At 40.3% G+C, this 16,062-nt stretch overlaps 1 protein-coding gene across 1 annotated transcript in view; it reads left to right on the top strand.

Annotated features, from left to right (window-relative positions):
- The window catches only part of dgkb (diacylglycerol kinase, beta), a 290,604-nt gene that overhangs the window by 139,050 nt on the left and 135,492 nt on the right, over nt 1-16,062 (top strand). The window contains exons 8-10 of the mRNA XM_034174329.1: nt 8,663-8,737; nt 9,052-9,171; nt 12,854-12,971. Coding sequence (XP_034030220.1) covers nt 8,663-8,737; nt 9,052-9,171; nt 12,854-12,971 — 313 coding nt within the window. The remainder of the gene's footprint in view (nt 1-8,662; nt 8,738-9,051; nt 9,172-12,853; nt 12,972-16,062) is intronic.

Raw genomic sequence — 16,062 nt, 5'->3', positions numbered from 1 at the left:
TAACGCTTTCGTTTTTTATTTTTATTTTATTTTTTAGCACTGTTGTCGTGCTGCTCCACAGCCTGTCTAGTGGATTTTTATTTTATTTTAGCACCGTTGTCGTGCGTTACCTGTGCTGCTCCACAGCCTGTCTAGTGGATTTTTATTTTATTTTAGCACTGTTGTCGTGCGTTACCTGTGCTGCTCCACAGCCTGTCCAGTGGATTTTGATTTTGATTTTATTTTATTATTTTTTTTATTATTTTTTTTTAGCACTGTTGTCGTGCGTTACCTGTGCTGCTCCACAGCCTGTCCAGTGGATTTTGATTTTGATTTTATTTTTTTAGCACTGTTGTCGTGCGATACCTGTGCTGCTCCACAGCCTGTCCAGTGGATTTTGATTTTGATTTTATTTTTTTTTAGCACTGTTGTCGTGCGTTACCTGTGCTGCTCCACAGCCTGTCTAGTGGATTTTTATTTTATTTTAGCACTGTTGTCGTGCGTTACCTGTGCTGCTCCACAGCCTGTCCAGTGGATTTTGATTTTGATTTTATTTTTTTAGCACTGTTGTCGTGCATTACCTGTGCTGCTCCACAGCCTGTCCAGTGGATTTTGATTTTGATTTTATTTTATTTTTTAGCACTGTTGTCGTGCGTTACCTGTGCTGCTCCACAGCCTGTCCAGTGGATTTTGATTTTTATTTTATTTTATTTTTTTAGCACTGTTGTCGTGCATTACCTGTGCTGCTCCACAGCCTGTCTAGTGGATTTTTATTTTATTTTAGCACTGTTGTCGTGCGTTACCTGTGCTGCTCCACAGCCTGTCTAGTGTCGGATTCCCTGTTTGGGAATCCGCTAGCTTAGCGTAGCTACTAGCTCTTAGCCGATTTAGCATGGCGGCTTCTCCTGTCTCTCCCGTACTTTTCTGCTCTGGGTGTGAAATTTTTAGTTATTCCTCGGCCTCCTTTAGCAGTAACGGTACTTGTAATAAGTGCAGCTTATTCGTAGCTTTGGAGGCCAGGCTGGGCGAATTGGAGGCTCGGCTCCGCACCGTGGAAAATTCTACAGCTAGCCAGGCCCCTGTAGTCGGTGCGGACCAAGGTAGCTTAGCCGCCGTTAGTTCCCCCCTGGCAGATCCCGTGCAGTCGGGAAAGCAGGCTGACTGGGTGACTGTGAGGAGGAAGCGTAGCCCTAAACAGAAGCCCCGTGTACACCGTCAACCCGTTCACATCTCTAACCGTTTTTCCCCACTCGACGATACACTCGCCGAGGATCAAACTCTGGTTATTGGCGACTCTGTTTTGAGAAATGTGAAGTTAGCGACACCAGCAACCATTGTCAATTGTCTTCCGGGGGCCAGAGCAGGCGACATCGAAGGACATTTGAAATTGCTGGCTAAGGCTAAGCGTAAATTTGGTAAGATTGTAATTCACGTCGGCAGTAATGACACTCGGTTACGCCAATCGGAGGTCACTAAAATTAACATTAAATCGGTGTGTAACTTTGCAAAAACAATGTCGGACTCTGTTGTTTTCTCTGGGCCCCTCCCCAATCAGACCGGGAGTGACATGTTTAGCCGCATGTTCTCCTTGAATTGCTGGCTGTCTGAGTGGTGTCCAAAAAATGAGGTGGGCTTCATTGATAATTGGCAAAGCTTCTGGGGAAAACCTGGTCTTGTTAGGAGAGACGGCATCCATCCCACTTTAGAGGGAGCAGCTCTCATTTCTAGAAATCTGGCCAATTTTTTGGGATCCTCCAAACTGTGACTGTCTAGCGTTGGGACCAGGAGGCAGAGCTGTGGTCTTATACACCTCTCTGCAGCTTCTCTCCCCCTGCCATCCCCTTATTACCCCATCCCCGTAGAGACGGTGCCTGCTCCCAGACCACCAACAACTAGCAAAAATCTATTTAAGCATAAAAATTCAAAAAGAAAAAATAATATAGCACCTTCAACTGCACCACAGACTAAAACAGTTAAATGTGGTTTATTAAACATTAGGTCTCTTTCTTCTAAGTCCCTGTTGGTAAATGATATAATAATTGATCAACGTATTGATTTATTCTGCCTAACAGAAACTTGGTTACAGCAGGATGAATATGTTAGTTTAAATGAGTCAACACCCCCGAGTCACACTAACTGTCAGAATGGTCGTAGCACGGGCCGGGGCGGAGGATTAGCAGCAATCTTCCATTCCAGCTTATTAATTAATCAAAAACCTAGACAGAGCTTTAATTCATTTGAAAGCTTGTCTCTTAGTCTTGTCCATCTGAATTGGAAGTCCCAAAAACCAGTTTTATTTGTTGTTATCTATCGTCCACCTGGTCGTTACTGTGAGTTTCTCTGTGAATTTTCAGACCTTTTGTCTGACTTAGTGCTTAGCTCAGATAAGATAATTATAGTGGGCGATTTTAACATCCACACAGATGCTGAGAATGACAGCCTCAACACTGCATTTAATCTATTATTAGACTCTATCGGCTTTGCTCAAAAAGTAAATGAGTCCACCCACCACTTTAATCATATTTTAGATCTTGTTCTGACTTATGGTATGGAAATAGAAGACTTAACAGTATTCCCTGAAAACTCCCTTTTGTCTGATCATTTTTTAATAACATTTACATTTACCCTGATGGACTACCCTGCAGTGGGGAATAAGTTTCATTACACTAGAAGTCTTTCAGAAAGCGCTGTAACTAGGTTTAAGGATATGATTCCTTCTTTATGTTCTCTAATGTCATATACCAACACAGAGCAGAGTAGCTACCTAAACTCTGTAAGGGAGTTAGAGTATCTCGTCAATAGTTTTACATCCTCATTGAAGACAACTTTGGATGCTGTAGCTCCTCTGAAAAAGAGAGCTTTAAATCAGAAGTGTCTGACTCCGTGGTATAACTCACAAACTCGTAGCTTAAAGCAGATAACCCGTAAGTTGGAGAGGAAATGGCGTCTCACTAATTTAGAAGATCTTCACTTAGCCTGGAAAAAGAGTTTGTTGCTCTATAAGAAAGCCCTCCGTGAAGCTAGGACATCTTTCTACTCATCACTAATTGAAGAAAATAAGAACAACCCCAGGTTTCTTTTCAGCACTGTAGCCAGGCTGACAAAGAGTCAGAGCTCTATTGAGCTGAGTATTCCATTAACTTTAACTAGTAATGACTTCATGACTTTCTTTGCTAACAAAATTTTGACTATTAGAGAAAAAATTACTCATAACCATCCCAAAGATGTATCGTTATCTTTGGCTGCTTTCAGTGATGCCGGTATTTGGTTAGACTCTTTCTCTCCGATTGTTCTGTCTGAGTTATTTTCATTAGTTACTTCATCCAAACCATCAACATGCTTATTAGACCCCATTCCTGCCAGGCTGCTCAAGGAAGTCCTACCATTATTTAATGCTTCAATCTTAAATATGATCAATCTATCTTTGTTAGTTGGTTATGTACCACAGGCCTTTAAGGTGGCAGTAATTAAACCATTACTTAAAAAGCCATCACTTGACCCAGCTATCTTAGCTAATTATAGGCCAATCTCCAACCTTCCTTTTCTCTCAAAGATTCTTGAGAGGGTAGTTGTAAAACAGCTAACTGATCACCTGCAGAGGAATGGTCTATTTGAAGAGTTTCAGTCAGGTTTTAGAATTCATCATAGTACAGAAACAGCATTAGTGAAGGTTACAAATGATCTTCTTATGGCTTCGGACAGTGGACTTATCTCTGTGCTTGTTCTGTTGGACCTCAGTGCTGCTTTTGATACTGTTGACCATAAAATTTTATTACAGAGATTAGAGCATGTCATAGGTATTAAAGGCATTGCGCTGCAGTGGTTTGAATCATATTTGTCTAATAGATTACAGTTTGTTCATGTAAATGGGGAATCTTCTTCACAGACTAAAGTTAATTATGGAGTTCCACAAGGTTCTGTGCTAGGACCAATTTTATTCACTTTATACATGCTTCCCTTGGGCAGTATTATTAGACGGTATTGCTTAAATTTTCATTGTTACGCAGATGATACCCAGCTTTATCTATCCATGAAGCCAGAGGATACACACCAATTAGCTAAACTGCAGGATTGTCTTACGGACATAAAGACATGGATGACCTCTAATTTCCTGCTTTTAAACTCAGATAAAACTGAAGTTATTGTACTTGGCCCCACAAATCTTAGAAGCATGGCGTCTAACCAGATCGTTACTCTGGATGGCATTTCCCTGATCTCTAGTAATACTGTGAGAAATCTTGGAGTTATTTTTGATCAGGATATGTCATTCAAAGCGCATATTAAACAAATATGTAGGACTGCCTTTTTGCATTTACGCAATATCTCTAAAATCAGAAAGGTCTTGTCTCAGAGTGATGCTGAAAAACTAATTCATGCATTTATTTCCTCTAGGCTGGACTATTGTAATTCATTATTATCAGGTTGTCCTAAAAGTTCCCTAAAAAGCCTTCAGTTGGTTCAGAATGCTGCAGCTAGAGTACTGACGGGGACTAGCAGGAGAGAGCATATCTCACCAGTGTTGGCCTCTCTTCATTGGCTTCCTGTTAATTCTAGAATAGAATTTAAAATTCTTCTTCTTACTTATAAGGTTTTGAATAATCAGGTCCCATCTTATCTTAGGGACCTCGTAGTACCATATTACCCCATTAGAGCGCTTCGCTCTCAGACTGCGGGCTTACTTGTAGTTCCTAGGGTTTGTAAGAGTAGAATGGGAGGCAGAGCCTTCAGCTTTCAGGCTCCTCTCCTGTGGAACCAGCTCCCAATTCAGATCAGGGAGACAGATACCCTCTCTACTTTTAAGATTAGGCTTAAAACTTTCCTTTTCGCTAAGGCTTATAGTTAGGGCTGGATCGGGTGACCCTGGACCATCCCTTGGTTATGTTGCTTTAGACGTAGACTGTGGGGGGGTTCCCATGATGCACTGTTTCTTTCTCTTTTTGCTCCGTATGCATCACTCTGCATTTAATCATTAGTGATCGATCTCTTTTTCCTGGTTCTTTCCCTCAGCCCCAACCAGTCTCAGCAGAAGACTGCCCCTCCCTGAGCCTGGTTCTGCTGGAGGTTTCTTCCTGTTAAAAGGGAGTTTTTCCTTCCCACTGTGGCCAAGTGCTTGCTCATAGGGGGTCGTTTTGACCGTTGGGGTTTTTCATAATTATTGTATGGCCTTGCCTTGCAATATGGAGCGCCTTGGGGCAACTGTTTGTTGTGATTTGGCGCTATATAAGAAAAAAGTTGATTGATTGATTGATTGTAACACGTGCAGAATGTGGCTTGTCTTGCTGAAATAAGAAGGGACTTCCCTGTAAAAGACATTGCTTGGATGGCAGCATGTGTTGCTCCTGGATGTACCTTTCAGCATTGATGGTGCCATCACAGATGTGTAAGTTTCCCATGTCATGGGCACTAACACACCCCATACCATCACAGATGCTGGCTTTTGAACTTTGCTCTGGTAACAATCTGGATGGTCTTTTTCCTTTTTTGCCGGAGGACACGACATCCATGATTTCCAAAAACAATTTGAAATGTGGACTCATCAGACCACAGCACACTTTTCCACTTTGTGTCTGTCCATTTCAAATGAACTCAGGCTCAGAGAAGGCGGCTGTGTTTCTGGATGTTGTTGGTGTTTTGCTTTCGCTTTGCATGGTAGAGTTTTAACTTGCACTTGTAGATGTAGCGATGAACTGTGTTAACTGACAATGGTTTTCTGAAGTGTTCCTGAGCCCACATGGTAAGATCCTTTACACAGTGATGTCAGTTTTTAATGAAGTGCCACCTGAGGGATCGAAGGTCACGGGCATTCAGTGTTGGTTTTTAGCCTTTCCGCTTACCTGTAGAAAGTCTTCAGATTCTCTGAATCTTCTGATAATATTATGGACTGTAGATGATGAATTCCTAAATTCCTTGCAACTGAACATTGAGAAACATTGTTCTTAAACTGTTGGACTATTTTGTCATGCAGTTGTTCACACAGTGGTGATCCTCACCCCATCTTTGCTTGTGAACGGCTGAGCCTTTTGGGGATGCTCCTTTTATACCCAATCATGAATGCATCATCCTGTTTCAAATTAGGGGTTCTTTGAGCATTCATCAACTTTCCCAGTCTTTTGTTGCCCCGTCCCAACTTTTTTGAAATGTGTTGCAGGCATCCATTTCAAAATGAGCAAATATTTGCACAAAAACAAAAAAGTCTATCAGTTTGAACATTAAATATCTTGTCTTTGTGGTGTATTCAATTGAATATAGGTTGAAGAGAATTTGCAAATCATTGTATTCTGTTTTAATTTACATTTCACACAACGTCCCAATTTCATTGGAATTGGGGTTGTAAGTCGCGTTTTTCTTGGCTCTGCACTTGGATGCAAATCTTCACCAGAATTTATCAGGTTTATTGTTAACGTATTCCCTCATCCTATTAGTTAGTTTGTTTGAAAATTGGTCCATAATGTTTTGAAGGACACTGGTGAAAATATTGTATTACTGATAGAAATGATAAAATATGTTTCCACACTGAGGGACTGCAGCATAACATCCTCTGTCTTTACACCCTAAAGACACATAAGAAATAGAAGAAGACGAAACAATCACATTAGCTGCTTTGAGGGCGGGAGTGGTCATTAAAAATCAGTATGAAAAAGGCAGTGGTGGGCACAGTTCCGATAATCTGATAACAGATAATTATCAAAGATAATGTTTTCATTATCGGATTATCTTTTTAGATAACTTTAAAAACCATTATCGGACTAATTATCTTCCGATACATTTTTGTCCGATAACTTTTAGACCGATAACATAGTAAACAAAGATGAACAGTGACAAACACTTTTAAAATTTCAAATCATCTGAGCACCTACCTGTTAAAAGTTTCCTAACAGATGCATAGTTCTACCCTCTGCAAACAGAAGAGAGCTGCTTCCAAAAGAAACCACTCTATCCTCTGCAGGCAAAAGAGAACTGGTATCACAAAAAAAAAAAAAAATAAGAATAATAATAATAATTTCCTTCAACACCATACTGATATGCTGGCAATATCACCCAAGTCATCCAGAGGCATTTGCACAGGCCCAGTGCGAGCGGTTGGACGCTTGTAGCCCCTCAGCAGCAGGATACCCTCACGACAGCCGAATAATATCAAACAGGTTTGATTTTCATTCGACCATACGATCGGCGATCAGGAGGTGGTCGTGAGATGTTAAACGCAGCTTGTTACTCCATGTACACTACACGATGCAGGACGCGCGATTAACCTGAAACTCGGTCCAAAAAATTCTCGCACGAATGAAAAATCATCTGAAAAAGAGCCAAAACTCGCACAGTGTAAAGCCAACATTTATGTGTCAAGACAATATTGAGTGCATGTTTTACAACATCATCAAAAGTGCACACGGCACTAATAAAATGAGTGCACATTCTCTCCACATGCAAAACATTTTGCAATGACACTTCCAGGGCTCCATAAAAATGCCTGTTTTACAAATAAAAAATGGAATATTTTACAAAAGCACATTTATCTGTAAACACCAACACACGACACATGTCACATTAACGTGTTGGTTTACATAATGAATGACTGAACCAGTCAATGTTTAGCAGAGGCACCTTTACCCAGAATCCTTTGTGATCTGTCTGTGTTTGTTACAAAACCTCAGAATTAGTGCATTATTCAACATTAAAAAATATATGTTATATTTTAACTTTGTACAAATGACAGAATTGACATTAATGGAGTTATTCTATCGGTATTAATGTTATTCACAAATCAAAACCATAAGTCAGTATGACTTTATTTTCCAAGACCTCCGCCTGACCGGAGCATTGTGGTTGGTAGAGAAATGGGCTTTATGGCTCGCTCTATGCTGGAAGCTGTGTTGTAAACAAGAGCTTCGAACAGAGGCAGGATGTTCAAAGACAAAAGTGTGGCCTCATTGTTTGGGTCTGTTGTTACTTTTAATATTACTAGAAGCTATTGTGGCGTTAAAACTCAAATTCAGTTTATTAGTTGTTGCTAATGTACCAAAGACAATATTGGAATTTATCGGTTATCTGTAACTTCTGATACATTTTTGGGTGGTTTATCTTTATCAAAGATAACTTTTCAGTTATCTGATTATCTGTTATCGAAGTTAATTTTTTGGTTATCTGTGCTCACCACTGGAAAACGGTGAGCAGTGTGGGTATATGTTCTGAATGAGAATGTAATGTGTACTGGAAATGTACTAAAGGAAGAGCACATTTGAAAAAAAAGAAAAAAGTCACCTGTCACCTCAATCCCATGATTTATGTTAATCATAATTTTGATATGAGTAAATAAAAAGACAGCTGCTCTTCCTTGTAGATGATTCCTCATTTTTATAATGAAACACGATGACTGATACATATTAAAATAGTCCCAAGTGCATCACAGTGATTCAGTCTGCCACCAGATAATCGTGTCAGCCCCTTTGCCCCTGAGAAGTAACCACTGTAATTAAACCATCAGCCTACATAGCCTTTGTTTTTCACAATACCGCTCTTCTGTGCCAAAGAATGACATTCAGCCCAACCTGCTATTAGCTGCTGTTTATCAGTCTTTTCACACCACAGACGCTTGGTGACATTGACTTGGAGGGCTGCAGCATAGAAGAAGGTAAATGTAGTGTTTTTTTGTGGCTGTTAATGGCTGTGTGTGGTGTCGCTGCAGGAGCTCGAGCACATCATCTCCCAGATGATGCATGTAGCAGAGTACCTGGAGTGGGATGTTACTGAGCTGAAGCCTGTAAGGATGTCTTTTCACACAACAAACACACATCGCGGTCAATACCACTTTAATATGAACTCAGACATGTTACTACACACCTCCTCCCATTTTCAAATAATGCTGCTTTCATTCACAGGGACCTTCAGTTCTTCTACATATAGAGCACTGGTGCTTTCTTTTTGTTATTCCCTGGTTGAGAGTATGATGCACATTATGACTGAGACTATTGCCTTATTACACATATTTCCGCAAGTTCTCCACAGCTCAGTTCATGTTTACAAAGTTGTAAAGGCAAACCTCTGCTCCTTCTCTTCTGACCTACATATATGCAGATCCTCCAGGAAATGATGCAGGAGATCGACTATGATCACGACGGCACTGTGTCATTGGAGGAGTGGATCCAGGGAGGAATGACAACCATCCCACTGCTGGTTCTACTCGGTCTGGAGACAGTAAGTCCACACAAACAGAAATGGGTGTAGGAGCAAATTCATGAAGTGTAGGAGCAATTTGTTCCACTTCAGTAAAAATAAATAATGATCAAAACTGTTATGGTTAAGTACCACTAAGACTAAGACTGGACCCTGATATGCAAGCAACAAAAACATGACAGTTAGATGCAAGGAACATGACAGTGAATGACCAACAGTTAAAAGAGACCTCCAAATGCAAAATTCCTCAGCAGTCCAAAGTGAAGTCCAAAGTGAGAAAATCCAAAATCCGTTCTGTGAACAAATAAACAATGTGACCGGAACCAAATCCTCCAAAAGACAAACTAAACAAATAATCCGAATGGAGCCAAATCCTTCAAACGACAAAGTGAACAAATAAACAATGTGAACGGAGCTAAATCCTCCAAAAGACAAACTGAACAAATAAACAATGTGAACTAAGCCAAATCCTTCAAACAACAAAGTGAACAAATAAACAATGTGAACGGAGCCGAATCCTCCAAAAGACAAACTGAACAAATAAACAATGTGAACCAAGCCAAATCCTTCAAACAACAAAGTGAACAAATAAACAATGTGAACGGAGCCGAATCCTCCAAAAGACAAACTGAACAAATAAGCAATGTGAACCAAGCCAAATCCTTCAAACAACAAAGTGAACAAATAAACAATGTGAACGGAGCCGAATCCTCCAAAAGACAAACTGAACAAATAAGCAATGTGAACCAAGCCAAATCCTTCAAATAACAAAGTGAACAAATAAACAATGTGAACGGAGCCGAATCCTTCAAACAACAAAGTGAACAAATAAGCAATGTGAAGGGAGCCAAATCCTTCAAACAACAAAGTGAACAAATCACCAATGTGAACGGAGCCAAATTCTTCAAATGACAAAGTGAACAAATAAACAATGATCACCAACATGATTGTGAGATGAAGACTTACAAACAGGAGTATCAAGGTGACAAGGAACAGCACACATGACCTGAGGGAAGACAAGACAAGAAGTAAATGGTTGGGTGACAAGACACACTCGCATGACAAGAAGTAAACAGATATATTAAAGGGACATGGGACAAGAACCCCCAAAAAATGCCAGACCAGAACCAAACCCCAACACAAAACCAGAATACTACTATTACTACTACTACTACTACTACTACTACTAATGATAATAATAAAACTCTGTACACACACATAGGATACAGTGCTTTGCTTACTGGTTCGCACTGTTGCTTCACGAAGTAAGAGGGTAAAGAAAATGAATGAATATTTAATGCATTAAATCTGGAAATTACACATTTGAATATATCAACTTGTTAATTTATTAATTCATGTGTGTGTGTCCTTTTGGCCACTGATACAGAGAGACCCCTGGGAGGAGGTTATGGAGTCAAGCAGAGGTGTTTGGGGATGCCATTACCTCTGCAAGAGAACCAAGGTCCAATCTATCAAGTCCATGTTTCCTGTAGTATCTCAATAGAAGAGAACACACAGTACAGGAGTGTACATTTGGCTTTACAAGATACAGCAGAGAATAATTCAGAATTCTGTTTTTTTTTTTTTTTTAAAGTAGAACCTTAAAAGTTAACTTCACATGGACAGGGAGCCAGTGAAGTTAACATTGAGGTAATGCAGATTTTCATCTCTTCGTGAGCACTCTTGCAGCAGCATCCTGAACCAGTTGAAGATTTCTGTTACTAGTGTGTGGCAGACCAGAAAATACAACATTACTATAATGAATTCTAGACAAAACAGAATTAAGGAGTGATATCGCTGCATCAGCCATGAACAGAATAGGAGGAATGTTTTCTATATTCTAAAGTATGAAAAAGCATTCTGTGTAATTTCTACCATGTGTAAACCTGAGGACACTGTGGGATCGAAGATTTTTAGCATTATCCCTGTGATGAAGGACACATGTATCCTATGATGATGTAAACTGATCACACTGGTGTCTGTGTCTCACTGGACCAATTCAATATTCTCTGAAAATGACATGACATCCAGTTTATTACTGAAGCCAGACAATCCTCTGAAATTGTAATATGAAAAAGATTATTAACTCAGGATTTGTCCAAGGGCAGCACAGTGGCTTAGTGGTTAGCACTGCTGCCTTGCAGGAAGAAAGACATGGGATTGATTCCCACCTGTGGCCTTTCTGTGTGGAGTTTGCATGTTCTCCCCGTGTTTGCGTGAGTTCCCTCCGGGTGCTCCGGCTTCCTCCCACATCCAAAGACATCCAGGTTAGTTGGATTGGAAACTTTAAATTGTCTGTAGGTGTGCATCTGGATGTGAATGTATTTGTTTGTCTATATGTAGCCCTGCGACAGACTGGCGTTCTGTCCAGGGTGTACCCAGCCTCACACCCTATGACTGCTGGGATAGGCTCCAGCCCCTCCCCATGACCCTTAATTGAAGTAAGCAGTTGAAGGTGAGTGAGTGACAATCTGTCCAAGAGGTGCGCATGAAGCAAAAATAATGAAGGACCTTAAACATACTCTTATCTCCGAGGTACCGCTTATTTTACTGAAGAGAATTTTTGAAAACTTGCCAAAGAAATGCCAAAATAGTTTTCAAGATTGTAAGAACATGCAGTGATCTCAAAAATCAAAAGCTGCATTAAGGTGAAACAAGAGCGGCACTGACGTGGTATCAGTGGTGAGTAAAAAAAATCACTTGTTACTTCCGTGGGTACATTTTCTATGGAGTTATAGTCCTCAGTGCTGATTGTGTCAGGTTAAAGACACTGTCAGACAACAAGGCTCCACTTGCTTCAAAGCTGCTATTTGAAGAATTTTTGAAAAGAATAGTAAATTTGAGACAATCTGCTATTACATAACAATCAATCATCAAGGCTAGGTTTTTATAAGAAGAGATTTAATTCCGTTTTATCTAATATACATTTTATTAAATTCTGTTTTATGCTTAAAATGAGCAGCAAACGTATCAACCATGAATGACAAGTGAACAATGTTCAGCAGAGCACAACAACTTCGAAACAGCTTAGATGGCAAAGCGTCAGAGAGAGACCTACTGTAGTACTGACAAGGAATTTAAGCATAGGATCATCTAACATGACTAAAGTTTGCTAGGATATTTTAGTATTACAAAATAAAGAAATCAACCGACAGTTGTCCCTCAATACGTTTTGTCACAATATCAATCTAGAATTTTACATTGACCTTATTGTTGCTTCTTTCCCAACTATATTTATGCTAATCAATGTAAATTCTTAAATATTTGACCCACTTTGCAGAGTTTCCCGCTGCAGTAAAGTCTAGTGAAAAGAAAATCATGTTTTCACTGTTTCACCACTAGATGGAACCATTTGACTACCATATGTGGTCAAATGTGTGTGTGTGTGTGTGTGTGTGTATGTGTGTGTGTGTGTATATATATATATATATATATATATATATATATATATATACATACACACATTAACCCATTAGAATAAATAAGATGGAGGGAAAAGAGATCAAATAATACGTCAGTAACAATTAAGGAGTCACATAATAAAAGGCTAAATGACAAAGTCACATTACGATTATCGTTGTCCCATCAAATGATAACATGAATGGATGAATTGATCAGCTGTGTTTGAGTTACTTGATGTGACTGAATCATTCATGGTGGCTTTTGTGATATAATGAATGTCTTTAATGTCTTCTCTGTGCAGAACGTTAAGGATGACGGCCAACACGTGTGGAGGCTGAAGCACTTTAACAAACCTGCTTACTGTAACCTGTGTCTCAACATGCTAATTGGACTGGGGAAGCAGGGACTCTGCTGCTCCTGTGAGTCACTCATGTCTCATTACGTACTGAAAAGCAACTGTTGTTTCAGTTTGACTCACATCTTCATTTGCTGACAGCATATATTGAATATTATGTGTCAGATATCTAGATATAGACTTATGTGGTCCCAGTGCTGATAAAAAGTTATCATATATTTGATCGTATTTACATTTAAGATAGTTGTGTTCAGTTGTAGTTGTAGACACAAATGCTACACAGACAATGTTGTGATATTTGTGATATTACATATTAACACTATAATTTACAGGTCTCTGATCCTGGACTTGTTTTTGTGCAGGTCAGATCAAATTAACGGCTCAGTTATGCTCAACATTAACGACAGATACAGACGGAGCCTTTTATCTGCTCTCTGCATACATTTAATTTGTATTTGTGTCCATTTTCTGAAAAGATACTGACAAAAAGGAGCAGCACACCTGGAAATTGTGGAGGTAGTTTAGCTGAAGTACAAGTGAGACAAGACCCAAAAGCAAAAAGACAGCAAGAAGACCATTAACAACATTTTGCCATCAGTTTTAGATACATAATCTTGCAGTAAAGTATAAACAGATGCACAGACCACCCCTCTGCCCACGCTTTTATTCTTTAGCAGTAGAAACATTATCACAACTTTTTAAATATTTGCCATATTTAATGTTGTCAAACATTCTAGAGGATCTGCAGTGCCCTCTACTGCAAGTTTTGCTTTACATAAATGGTAAATGGACTGCATTTATATAGCGCTTTTCCATCTGCATCAGACGCTCAAAGCGCTTTACAATTATGCCTCACATTCATCCCGATGTCAGGGTGCTGCCATACATGGCGCTTGCTACACACCGGGAGCAATAGGGGATTAAAAGTCTTGCCCAAGGGCCCTTAGTGATTTTCCAGTCAGGCTGGGATTTGAACCCATGATCTTCTGGGCTCAAGCCCAACACCTTATCCACTAGACCAGTGATTTTCAACCTTTACTGAGCCGCGGCACCCTTTTTATATTTACAAAATTCTGCGGCACACCACTGTCGTGTCGCGTGTCACGCACCACTAACTCGACTGTCTCTACATGGTGCATTAGCACGTTAGCAACACGTGCGGTACAGATATGACGTAACATAGTATACTATAGTCATGGAGCTGTATATGAGAACTAGAGAGCGCAGTCCCATTGCTGCACACTAAACGAAAACGTCCCTTCGTGAACAGCAACATGACGTCTCCTAACCGGGCAAAATATTGATGAAGTACCCGGATGTTAATGCATTTTCAGTGGAGATTCGCGACTGAACACACAGAAAAATGCTCGCAAAATACGTGTTAAAATGCCATTTTGTCCTGGATATCGAGCCAGTAAAATTAAATTACATTAAATTATGTCAGGAAAGTATTAAACTTACTCTGACACACACACATTCATAAATATTAGTTGTGAAAGTTACACGGATCTGCGCTGTTAAGCTGCGCTGCTCGGCTGAGCTGCTGCTGTGTTCAACGCAGCGCGGCTCCTAAAACCATTACAATACTTTTATATATGTTATATTTTTACACAATTATCCTTTATTGACCGAGTTTCATTCATGAAGTCAGCGGTGTGTGTGTGCACATCTCTGTGTGTGTGGCAGCACAGCGCGGGTCATTAATCTCATTATTTTAAGGTGCAAAAAAAACTCCCCAGTCTTGTCGAACAATTTTTAGTCACTAACGACAAGAATTTTAACTAGACATTGGTCTAGCAGTGGAAAATATCAACTAGACATAAATGAAATTAATGATCCGTGTCATCGGGCGACACAGGTACGGCAGGAGACATACAGCTGTTTATCATCCAAATATCACGGACAAAGTGACAACAATAACCAAACCCACTTACTTATGGAAGGAAATATTGTCTCCCTTGTTCCTCTGTTTGTGACTTTGCCAACATGTGCAGCTTTCCGGCATATTCCACCTGTTTCTTGACGAGACTAAGTGAACTTCTATGCACGCAAATCACTAACTTGCCCGGAATTAAAATGGCGATCACGCCTCCTTGTCGGCACACGGCTCAGCGCTACTGCGTGCTTTGCTGCCATCTACTGGAATAAAAGAGCATTACACCATCTGCCACACTATTACAGCACATACACCCGATAATGGTGATATTTGATAATTGCCCACGGCACCCCTGACGATCGATGCCGTGGCACCCCGGTTGAGAATCACTGCACTAGACCACCACCTCCCCTACATCAGTGTCAGTTTAAAGGATGTATGGAAGCATGTGGACATTGACAGTTATAGTACACCATTTGAAATGCATGGATATATTTATGTAAAAAAAAAAAATAAATAAAATGATGCTTACGATGTACATGCTTCTATTTTTTCATTGCCACACGATGATGGAGACGACATGCCTCAGTCTTCACCCTGACATAGTTATGAAAAGGATCAATATTTTTAGAGTGACTGAAGTATCAGTTCTTCCACTGGCTGTCATTTGATAATAAACCTAATGTACATGTGTTGATGGTTTGTGGGAGCCTGAATGCTTGCAGGAAACTCATGCAGATATAGTAGCCAGCAAAAGCAGTGAGAGGTAAGGTCCCTTCACACAGAGTGCGAATATGTACAACTCAGGGCGACTCACGTCGTAACAGCTCATATGAGCGAACCACAAAACATTGTGCCGACGGGCAGGCGGATACGCGGGAACACAACAGCTTTTCAGAGCAGCTGCTGTGAAAATAAAAACATAAAAATTACATGCCACCCACGGGAATCAAACCCGTACTTTCCAAAAGCTCTGATTGCCAGTCAGAAACTTTACCACTGAGCTACCATCACTGTCCTGTGAAGGCTGCGGGAAACTGCCTGATATCAGGAAGGACATGGACGTATTAAAAAAATAATAAAACCACACACCATATAAAAACACCACATTTTATTGAATCCCTCTCATCAAGCAGGCAATACAAGTGTGAGCCGTCTGTTCCTCTGTAGATGACCCATGGTCACAGACGCGCCGTCCACAAGACAGTGATCCGGATGTCACGGCTGGGGACGTCCAGATCCACAGCTCCCCACAGCTGCTCCTGTCAGCGGCCACACC

This window comes from Thalassophryne amazonica, chromosome 7 (assembly GCF_902500255.1).
Source record: "Thalassophryne amazonica chromosome 7, fThaAma1.1, whole genome shotgun sequence".
Classification (NCBI taxonomy): Eukaryota; Metazoa; Chordata; class Actinopteri; order Batrachoidiformes; family Batrachoididae; genus Thalassophryne; species Thalassophryne amazonica.
The sequence above is the reverse complement of the archived record's forward strand: the minus strand, read 5'-3'. Positions and strand labels throughout refer to the sequence as shown.